Raw genomic sequence first — 11,197 nt, forward strand, 5'->3', positions numbered from 1 at the left:
ACAGAATTCAGCCAGCGTTTATTTCATGTTAGAGATGATGCATCATTTCATTATATGACAGTTAATGTCCGGATATTGATTTCTGTACACTACCCCCATTGCAACCGTCCTATGTCTTATAGTACATGGCATATATGGCATTTATTTCTAGATAATCTTACGTCTCAAACCCAAAAAAAACATGTTTAATTAGGTTTGGCAGATTGGCCACACTTCCCTGTGATTTACCATTAAGGCCCAGGTAAGTACTGAAACATTAAGTCCCCTTTTAAAACACCTGAGATCCCTTATCAGCTACTTCCAGGCACAGGCAGTTAGTACAGCAACATTCAGTAAAGTAATTCTTCATTGTCTGAGTAGCAGTAGGTCTCTCTTGCAGAAACTGTTGTATTGTATTTGTATATTTAAAAGGTGCTGTAGGTAGGATTGTGAAGATCCAGGACTTGAACATCGACAACTTCTCAGTCCCTCCCCCCCTTTCTGCTAAAGCCCAAAACGGTCTCCTAAGCCCCTCCCCCCACAAGGGAGAATGAATGCGTATGCATGAGCAGTGATTGACATGACTTAGACAACCCCCTGGCCCTGATTGGTGCATCTGAACAGGGAGCTCTACAGGCTGTAGGTGGTGCCAGAGGAGCTGGATGTAGTTCTACTGGAACATAGGATCAGTTCCAGCAAATATGACAGAAAGTTAGTTTTAGAAGTCTTACCTACTGCACCTTTAAAGTGTGTTAGAAACACCATACAACACCAGGTGAAAAAAGAGACAAGAGTAATGAATCGTAGGTTGATTAGTTACAGAATTTGGTTGGACACTTTTAGGAATTACATTTTCTAATAAAGTCAAAGCAAGGTAAAAGAATTTGTCCCAGCCAGTCCAAAGCATCTGAGACTTTTGGCATCAATGTCCCATCGTTCGCCGAGAAAACATCCGGATGAAGTTGGGACCGTTGTTGCCACGGCGATTTGTTGATGAAAGTGTTCCTGATTTAATGTGGGCGGCAGGAGCAGCTTCAGTGGTGAATGCGATGTATCTAACTGATGTTGCCTCCTTTGAGTGTCTTACATGTGATCTGTCCTAGTTTAGTCATCAGCTGCTTGTCTTTCCACTGAGCTACACACTCGCCCGATATCTTCAGGTCGACCTGGGGAGATCATTATGGACATACAGTCAATCCCCTGCAGAGGACGCATTTCATTCCAATATGCCATTATTCCATTGTAGAAATGTTATGATGAATATAAAACATTGGTCCATATTTGAAGGGGGAAAAAAAATGGATTTTGAAGCAAAAAACAATTCATGGAATTTAATTTATGAATAGGGTAACAGTCCAATCTGACTGAAACCTACCTGTACTTTCTCCCACACCTTCTTCTTTGGGTTGAGTTTGTCGTCTGGTTTGCCTGTTTCATATCCCTCGACAAAGACCCGTTCTCCTGGCGACGACCCCTCTGGAGGGTCCAGAGGCTCCACCCTCCTGGGCTCCCCTTCACTGAAAATCGACCAATCAGAGTGAGCAGAGTAATAAAATAAAAAATAAAAAAATGAAGCTGAGGGATGTACCGTGTGGGTTTGTGCAAAGCGGAGACAACACTCACATAGAGGCACACAGCAGCATGGCTTGAGACTCAATCCCTCGCATCTTCTGGGGTTTCAGATTGCACAGCACCAACACCAGTCGGTCCTGTAGGTCCTCCTGGGAAACATAAGCCACCAGACCGCTGACTACCGTTCTTGGCTGCGGCTCCCCCACATCGATCTTCTCCAGGTACAGTGAATCAGCATCTGGATGCTGGAAGTTGGAAAAGAAAGACCACCCAGGTGAACTCAGAGAAAGAGGGGCCGTACAGATGGATCATTTCAACACATCGTCTGAAGAAACGCTACACTGATCAGGCATCGTCCTCACGTCCTACCTTCTCCACACTGATGATCTTGCCCACCCTGATGTCCACTCTGGAGGGGTCCAGCTCGTCATCCTCTCCTCCTCCTGCCTTGGCGCCCTTAGCAGCCCCTTCTGAACGAACACACACACACACCTAGTTGACATCCCAATGTTTGCAACTAGTCACACCGCTATATTTGGATTGGAAATATTTGGATATTTGGACAGGATGTGAGAGAGGGAAGGGGAGAGGGAAGACAGCGAGGATGATGGGTAAAACACTGACTCGTCTTTGAGGGGTTGGGGTAGGCAGTGTTGGAAAGTTTGCGGAGCTCAGGCGACTCAAACTTCTTTCTGATTGGCTCCAGCAGTTGGTTTAGTGCTACTTCCACGGAGGCCTTCAGGTCTCCTGGATGGACCAGCTAAAAGATTGCCAAAGGTTAGATCAGACCAGAAGTGGAACATTAAGCATTTTAGCAGGGATATACTTTAAGAAGGGCTTTTATTCTTCAAATAAGCCAGTGTGTCTATACGCTACCTCCTCAGCAAAGTCCTTCTCCAACTCTTCAAACGCGGTGTAGATTTTGTCTCCACCCCACTTGGGGTCTCTTTTGACGCAGAACTCTGAAACACAATAATCCCAATCATCAACTCATGTTGTGCTCTTTATATGAGTGGAGGAAAAGTCTGAAGCTGAGACAACAGCAGGCGACTCAACGGGCAGTTTTCTACCTCCGCGTAGAGGGAAGACGACATGTTTGACAAAGGAGAGGACTCCGTTGTTCTGGATGTTGCCTGGCTCACAGAAAGCCTTCTTCAGCTTCTTCTTCACGTCTCCGGCAGAGTCCAGCAGATCAATCTTTGACTCCTGCAGCCGAAAGAGATGGAATGACCACAAGCAGTAGAAGAAAATGTTCGTACAAATCTTGACCCATTTATTCCTACTGTGACGTACTTCCTCTGAGGAGCTCATCTTGGCCCCCGTCAGTCCTGGCACCATCGGGTTCATTAGATGGGAGCGCTTGGCATAGCCAAGGGAAGGCAAGTACTGGAGACAGATGAGAGGCCACCGTTACTCTTTACATTGTATAGAGATCTTATTGTGAAAACCGTTTCATGGGATCACCCTGCTGTGACATTTATAGTTCCTCATTTCTGGAAATCGTCTTCGTTATCAGTTATGATGTCGAGACCTGAAACTCAATGCACATGGAGGAAATAAATCAGAACTCATTTTTTAAAAGTCCAAAATGATTCACGTGCTATCAACAAACTCACAGCTGATCCTAATAGGGTTGGGTACCGAAACCCGGTGCTAATACGGCACCGGTGCCTAAACGACCGCTATCTACGGGACTGAATTGCCTCATTTCGGTGTCAATTAAATGCCTTTTGCGCTGCTCTCTGATGCTGTGAAACAGACGTTATAGGCAACAGGAGCATCACCGCACGTGGCGCTAGTTAACACTTCACCTGACAGCAGGTATCGTTAGCCTACCGTTAGCTAGCAGCTGGATTAAACACGGTTAAAATCATGGATGTAATGGTTAAAATGCTGACAGCTAAACGGTGTAAAGGGTGTCTGTATGTCACTGTAGAGGATTCCAACAGCGGGACGTTAAGCAGTGTTGCAGCTGCTGGAAAAACAACACAGACGGTGCGTTCACTTCAAACTAGTAAGCCTCGTGGTGCATTCAAAGTTACTGTAAAATACCCTATTCCCCTATTTTTTTAAGTATCGGTTCAGGCACCGTTTAGGCACCGGCACCGTTTTAAAAGTATCGTTTCAGCACCGGTATCGGAAAAAACCCAAACGACAGCCAACCCTTCCTCCTAAACTAATCATCCACAGGAGCTGCGGGGTATGTGTTGATTAATGAAAGAGAAGCGGGAAGACGTCAGGTACGTAGGGAAGGGAGATTGTGAAGGACTGAAATGAATGTGCAAAGATGGAGGGAGATGGCACCTTCTCTGCCAGAGTGAAAATCTTCCTCTGGTCAACTCCTCCAAACTGGGCGTCCACCTTGAGGTACTCCTCATCCAGAGCCTGAGGGCAAAGAACACAATAGAATAGAATAGATCTTTATTGTCATTGTTTTCAACGACAAAACGCAGTTTAGCAGCTCTCAATGGAACAGTTAAATCACAGACAAACAGAAATACAAAATTGAAATAGTAAAATATAAAATAACAAAATAGAAACTTCAAATAGTAAAATATAACAAGATAAATGAACACGATGAGTTGGCACATATCAGTCCCTCCAGAAAAACGTGATTATGCGATTGCATAATTCAATGCATAATCAGCCAATGTCCGCATATTTATGCGGGGGCCGCATTTTTTCAAATACGCCGCACTTTCGCCGCATAAATTGCTGATTTCCGCGCAAAATATGCGGGGCTTGCATGATTTCATAATTCCCGCATTTTCGTTGCAAAAAAGTCACATATATCTTACCGTGGATTTCCACAGGATGCGGAACGTCTGCGGACCGGCTCCGCTGCGGAACGGCTGCGTGCTCCGCCGTCCGTCAATACCCACCAGGTCCGGATTTGTTGCGTAACGGCTGCGGCCAGCCGACCACGAGATCTCGCGAATTCACGTATGTTCGCGCGATATAACAGGATGTAGTTTCTATAAACAGAACCACAAAACCAACAACAGTTCCATCCAGAGGAGTAGAGGGGAAACAACTCTGTGCTGTGTTTTCAAGGTGTAGTGCAGGGAAATATGATCCGCCGTGAGAACGGTGGATTTTATTTTGAAAAGTATCCGGATGTTTTATTTTGTTTCTGTGCTCGACTTCCTGTCCCGCACAATCTGAATTGTGCTGAATTGCTGCGGAGCTCTCCGTCGTCCGTCAAAAATAGAAGCTCTGCGTATCTGCTCCGGAGGGCTGTGGACTGACGGAACTGGGACGGAGTAGGGACGCAGACGTTCTGCAGTCAGTGGAAATACACACATTGACTTTAATGGAAACCTAATGACTCCGTCGACGTTCCGGATACGTTCCGCAGACGTTCCGCATCCAGTGGAAATTGCCGGTTAGCAGAAAGTTGAAAAATGTTGCGCTTACGTCACACAAGAGCAGCCATTTTCCCCTGTTGCCATGGGAACGTTATGAAGTGACGTAATTACGCGATGTGAACATCATCGAAAAGCTGCAAACCCCACGATGAAGCCATGATGAAACCGCAGTTTTTGCAAGTTCCCGCAATTTCATCGCATAAAATTACATAAATATCCGGCATATTCCATCCCATTTTTTAAGAAAACGTGCCGCATAATCAAGGATTTTTGCCCGCAACAATCACAAAAAAACTTCGCATTTTTCTGGAAGGACTGACATATATACATAATGTGATTGCACTTTCAATTTTTGAACAGACTGAGAAATCCCATGTACTACTCCCATCATCCATAACAGCAAATAAAAAAAACAAACAAACATGGAAAAACAACAAGTTCTAAAGAGTTCAAGATGTGAGGGGGGCACGCAGGATCACATCCAAAAGCTTGTTTGGAGTATGTATTTTAGATTAGATTAGATTCAACTTTATTGTCATTGTGCAGTGTACAAAGACAGCGAAATGCAGTTTGCTTACAACCAGAAGTGCAAAAAAAAAAAGCAGAAAAGCGCAATGCGATATTCAAGTATAGACAGGTGGTGCATAGGCAGGACAAGAAATATATTGCAGTGTTATAAGAGCAGAATAAATATGGCTATGTAATATGAACAATGTATGAACAACATGTACAGATATGTGCAATGTAGTAGCAGTGACATTAAACTAGTAGTAAGAATAATGGATATATGCATTGTATTAACAGAATATATAATAAGAAAAACTGAATAAATATGGATATACTGAATGAACGATATAGACAGATATGTACAGCATGTACAGCTATGTGCAGTGTGGTAACATAAGAATAGTAAGAATAAGTGTAGGTGCAGGATGAATAGTATGAAGTGCATTAGAATATGGCTATGTATAGGTGTAATTGCAGTATGTACATCTGTAAATAAATAAATAGAACAGTATTGGGGGGGGGGGCTTGGTCGGTTAATTATCACCGGGATGCAGAGTTAGAGTTCAGTATCTGACACCATATGTATGGATGGATGTATCTCACCATATGTGGACAATATGCTGTAATTACAGTATAACTAGTTCATTTTATCACTAGGGTTATGAAGAGACCCAAAATAATATTATACCACTCCTGGAGTCCAGCAGTTACGACTCCATCTAGAAGCGTGTCATTACCTGCAGTCCAGGGTAGAGCAGGCCACTGAGCAGGGGATGCTCCACCTGCTTGACCACCTCAGCTCCAGCCTTCTTAGCATCATGCTCCGTCACCATGGAGGACAGACGGTACACATCCAGAGTGTACTCTCTGACCAAATACATGAAATACAGACCTTCAACATTAGTTTCAGGCTGCAGCTACCAAGTCTGTTTCTGAGAAAGTACATTTAAAGTGCTCATATTATGCTTTTTGGCTTTTTCCCCTTTCCTTTATTGTGTTATATATATTTTGCGCACGTTATAGGTTTACAAAGTGAAAAAGCCCAAAGTCCACCCCAAAGGGACTTACCATCTCCAACAGAAAACACTGTTCACAAACTGCTCCAAACAGCTCTACTGTAGTCCAGCCTTTACTTCTGTGACAAACGTGCGTCACTTTGTAACACACGTTATAATGCTCGCCTAGCTGTTAGTGTTGCACGCCGTCATACTCTGCTTCTATCTGGCTGGTAGTCCTTACCTAGCTACTGCGCGACTCCTAAAAAAGATGGAACAGAAGCGATGCCTCACTCTGTAGCTAAAACAGAGAGCTCAACACACAGGGTGAAAAGAGGAGCTGCAGCAATGTGCAGTACAACAAAAATATGGTGTTTTTTGAAAATTAGACCATGTAAACCTATTCTGGTACAACCTCTAAATACAATTATGAACCTGAATATGAGCACTTTAAATAAATGCATATCAACACAGTCTCCTGTACTGTCAGCACAACTGACCTGCTGAGCTGGAAGTCAGTTCCTTTGACAAACTTGAGTTTGTCCAGGGGCACGCCAATGCTCTCCAACATGGCCTTGATGACCTGTTCGTAGTATTTCACCCTGAGCTCCAGCAGCTCCCAGGGGGCCTTCATGTTGTCTAGGAAGGCATGCAAGTCTGCAAACAGAATAGTGACCTGAGGGAGAAAAAAAAAAAAAGAAGAGGCAAAAACATGAGCCCTGATTTAGCAGGGAGTGCAGATTAAATTGAATTTGTTAACAAGATGCTCAGTGTGATCTACCCACCTCACATCCAGCCTTAAGGAAGTCTGCTATCTTGGACATAGGGACAAAGTAAGCTACGTGGGGTTTGCCAGTGGTCGCTGTGCCCCAGTACACCTTCAGCTCTCTCTCCTGAAGAATCTGCTTCAGCTTCTCCTCTCCAAGTACCTCCTGCAATACACGCATTCACGAGAATAATGAGACCAAGCTACTGGTGGACGTCGGTCACCGTGGGTATACGTTGGTTTGTTTGTATGTCCCACCTGGAGGTTCCTAGTGATGAGGTGGAACTTCTCATCCGGACTTAACTGATCTGCCATGGCGCAGAGCCTCCTGACAGAAAGATAGGAGTTTAAGCGTTGTTATGAATCAGTGGCACCAGCTTCGTTTCACCTATTCTAGATCATAGGTACGGCAGCGCATAGACCTTTTTCACGGCAGACATGTTGACATGTCATAGTAGGAAAAGCATAGATATATTCAAAACCATTAATGATGGCTGCATTCCACTTAGGAGAGGCCCTGCTATTGTGCATGCTGACTCACTGAAATAGCTCACTGGGACACTTGATGGAATTGAGCCATCGTTAAGGTTATCAATTTCAGCTGTGCTTTTCCTACTATGACAAGTCAAAAATGTCTGCTGTGAAAAAGGTCCATTGCATTAAAAAAGAAAAGAAAAAAAAGAAACCCTATCTGGTAATTATGAGTTACTATCTCATAATGACGAGAGGTGAGGATCTCGTAATGAGAAAAGTTAAGGTATATCATTGACAATTTCGGATTTTGCTTTTTTCCTTCTCGGTGTGAGACACTGGGAAATACAGATTTTACTTAATGTGGATGGCATTTATATAAGTATGTCAACACAGCGCAAATAAAACCAGATTAAATGCATCATTGCCCACTCTTGTCCTGTGGTGTAACGTTAAGGACGATTGATAACTATTTTATCTTATAGCTGGGCAATATATCGATATTATATTGATATCGTGATATGAGACTAGATATCGTCTTAGATTTTGGATATGGTATGTTCTAGCTGTTCTATTATTTGCCTTTACCCACTTAGTCATTATATCCACATTACTGATGATTATTTATCAAAAATCTCATTGTGTAAATATTTTGTGAAAGCACCAATAGTCAAAACTACAATATCGTTGCGGTATCGATATCGAGGTATTTGGTCAAAAATATCATATTTGATTTTCTCCATATCGCCCAGCCCAGCCCTAGCCATATTATCTTAACCTTTCTCAGAATTATTAATGTTAGAAGATGGGTGTCGAATGTCTTTTTGCTTTACTTTGAAAGAAACTGCAGCTTAACGTTACATATTTCCTCTATGCCAAATTTACCAGAAGACCATATTAGCAAAAGGATTGAGCATCTCTATCAATATTCTTTTGATATCTTATAACGTTAAGTTAGCCACTGAGACTGCGCTTATAACGTAAGTAACGTTAACGTTAACGTTTGAGAGCACGAAACGGGGAGCTACTGGCTAACGTTAGCTATGTTTTTACCATAAAATCCTCAGTTTGTTATATGTCAGAATAAGCCATTCAGTCAACTTTAAGATAACATGCTATAACTAGCTACCCTACTGGCCAGCTCACCTTTAGCGTCACGCTGATAATGAATGAACAAGCCAGCTAGGGCTATTTGGCTAGCTAGCAACAAACCCATGTGCAGCTAACGTTACCTAGCTCCGGTCATGTTTCGGAATACAACTACAACCAATTTAGTACCTACATTTTCACTTAATCTAACAACAATGTCAGTCTACCATAAAGCAATACTGTAAAACCTGCTAACCCACCTTAAAACCTGTCTTCTTACAATGAGACGGGGGTAAGTAGCTAAAGCCGGTTGGGTGGACCTGTCAGTGTTGCATCAGCGCTAGAGTCAACTCTGCTATCGACTCACATTAAACTCCAGGGGAAAGCAATCGACTGCTGACTGCAGAGCAGACAAAATCAGAATCAGCTTTATTGACCAAGTGTGTACACAAACAAGGAATTAGACTCCGGTTTTGATTGCTATGTGTACAGATATAAAAGTGCAAAGGGTGCTGGAATAAATATTAATTACTAATGTTAACAGGTTGCTTTATATACATGAGGTAGTTGGATTTGGCAGTATATACAGAATGCATATATTCATATTGACAGTGATGATATTGACATGTAAAAAAACAATGTGTATAAAAATATAGAATTTACAGGTACATAGTGGATGTTTGAAACAACTTTGTTATTGTGCAATTAGTGTGTTATTACCTCCTTTTTCTAAAGAGAAAATGCAGAACAATTATTCCCTTGGGCAAATAATAGTTGTTTGGCCCCTATAGACCTATAGTGCTGTGTGCATTATGTATAGGCCTGTATAAACTATCACCTCCAAGTCCCTATTACATACATTGCATGCAACAGACAATAGTTTATTCACCCAGGTACCAAGAAATCAATCAGTACACCTGGGCTCGAATATGCTTTATGAAAATGTGCCTTTCCAACTCTCGGCTAGCAAATGCTTTCCCTTCCCTATATGACATTTCTATCTCCATCAGCACCTTCCATAGAAAATCCTTAAGTTACCAAAGCGTGTTATTAATATGTTATAGCTCTCCATAGATCTACATGTATCATCGTAAGTGAAGAGAAACGTAATGCTTTTATAATTACAGCAGAACGTATTAATTACTTAAAAGAGGGCTGACACAGCACTGTTCTTTCTAGGGGGCCGGATTCCTATCTAAATCCCTGCTAATAGATCAACACTGATTGCGTTCAATATATTTTATTCTGTCAGTGAAGTTGTTTAGATGCCTAAATCACCATTTGGTTGATTACAGGACAAAGAACGCGAATTATTCGCATGTGAGTTGTTCCCCCGGGCCGGGGCACTGGTCGGTATTTGTTCGGAGGTTCAGAGTCAAACATCGGGCTCCAGTCGGGGGAGCACCGGGAGGATGAGGTTCCCAAACGAGGAGTCCTGAGTGATGAAGAAACCGGAAGAGTGGACGTGAGCGTGTTGCAGGGCGGCCTTTTGCTGGGCGGCGATGTGCTGCTGCTCCGCGCTGTCCCTCGCCTCCTTCAGGCTGGGTCTGGACGAAAGAGGGATGTTTGCTCCGGGGCTGTTCGTGGACTGGCTCTGCATCAGCCGCCTTTTCTCCTTGTCCAGCTCCGCCAGGATAGCCACACGGGTCTTGTTCTGAAAGCCTTGTCCTGGAGGGTTAGCAGCCATGACAAGTTTAGCTAGCTAGCGGAGTTAGCGGAGGAAATAAAAGTCCATGAAGCCGTTAACTGAGAATGTTTTTTTTACGTTATGTGCTTGTCCAGCTGACGTCGTTGTAGTTTCCTTTTCTTAATGACAGACATAAATGAAGCATAAGCAGCCAGAATTAGCTTTGAAGTTTAGGTGTTTTATGCTAACTTCTTAACGCTAACAGAATGTAAACACTTCCGGCTTGAGTGATCGTCCTTCAAAATAAAAGCGTATACTTTCTAAAAAGCTGTTAAGTCTACCTTTATGTAGTCATCGAATCTAATTGGTAAAAAACTAAAAACTTATGTTTTATGTTAATGATGATTAAAATAAATGACTGTATGAAACTGGAAATCAATTCACAAGTCATCATTTATAATTGTTGCACAGAATCTGGTGTAGAATATTGCTACACTAAAATCACAGCCCAATAAATCACACAATGATAATATATAAGATAATGATAAAATAATTATGGCTCAAATTAGTCATAATTGGTCATTTTTTCCATTTATTTTTTATTTTTAATAGAGTGTATAAATGCATTAAACATAGCTTCTATGAAACAAGAACCAACGTAATAGGGAGTAGTTTGATTTGCCACACTTACTGTAACTTCAAGCAATATTTTATCACATTGGGACAAAATCCAGACACTAGATGGCAGTAGTTTACCATGAATGAATGTGCCATGTGTAAATGGAACTGGAGCTACTGTAGGCTACTGAAAGCGTGTAGCCTT

The 11,197-nt window shown here is 42.5% G+C and overlaps 2 protein-coding genes across 4 annotated transcripts; both read right to left on the reverse strand.

Moving 5' to 3' along the window:
- Window positions 1-812: 812 nt before the first annotated feature.
- yars1 (tyrosyl-tRNA synthetase 1) lies at window positions 813-9,147 on the reverse strand. 3 transcript variants are annotated; one of them, XM_031287111.2, is made up of 14 exons: window positions 9,008-9,147; window positions 7,446-7,515; window positions 7,207-7,353; window positions 6,922-7,097; window positions 6,164-6,293; window positions 3,856-3,936; window positions 2,845-2,937; window positions 2,622-2,757; window positions 2,428-2,513; window positions 2,176-2,311; window positions 1,921-2,021; window positions 1,603-1,796; window positions 1,355-1,496; window positions 813-1,145 (listed from the first exon to the last, which is right to left on the reverse strand). In XM_031287111.2, exons 2-14 carry the CDS (start codon window positions 7,500-7,502, stop codon window positions 1,035-1,037), a joined length of 1,590 nt encoding a protein of 529 aa, XP_031142971.1. In that variant the 5' UTR covers window positions 7,503-7,515; window positions 9,008-9,147; the 3' UTR covers window positions 813-1,034. The 3 variants fall into 3 exon arrangements, with proteins under 3 accessions (XP_031142971.1, XP_031142972.1, XP_035848783.1); XM_031287112.2 differs by having other exon boundaries at window positions 7,446-7,512; window positions 9,008-9,142; XM_035992890.1 differs by lacking the exon at window positions 9,008-9,147 and having other exon boundaries at window positions 7,446-7,532.
- Window positions 9,148-9,157: 10 nt separating this feature from the next.
- LOC116041225 (SOSS complex subunit C-like) lies at window positions 9,158-10,682 on the reverse strand. The gene has a single exon (XM_031287113.2). It carries the CDS (start codon window positions 10,432-10,434, stop codon window positions 10,123-10,125), a length of 312 nt encoding a protein of 103 aa, XP_031142973.1. The 5' UTR covers window positions 10,435-10,682; the 3' UTR covers window positions 9,158-10,122.
- Between the last annotated feature and the right edge of the window lie 515 nt (window positions 10,683-11,197).

The sequence above is a fragment of the Sander lucioperca genome, chromosome 16, assembly GCF_008315115.2.
Source record: "Sander lucioperca isolate FBNREF2018 chromosome 16, SLUC_FBN_1.2, whole genome shotgun sequence".
In the NCBI taxonomy this organism is placed as follows: Eukaryota; Metazoa; Chordata; class Actinopteri; order Perciformes; family Percidae; genus Sander; species Sander lucioperca.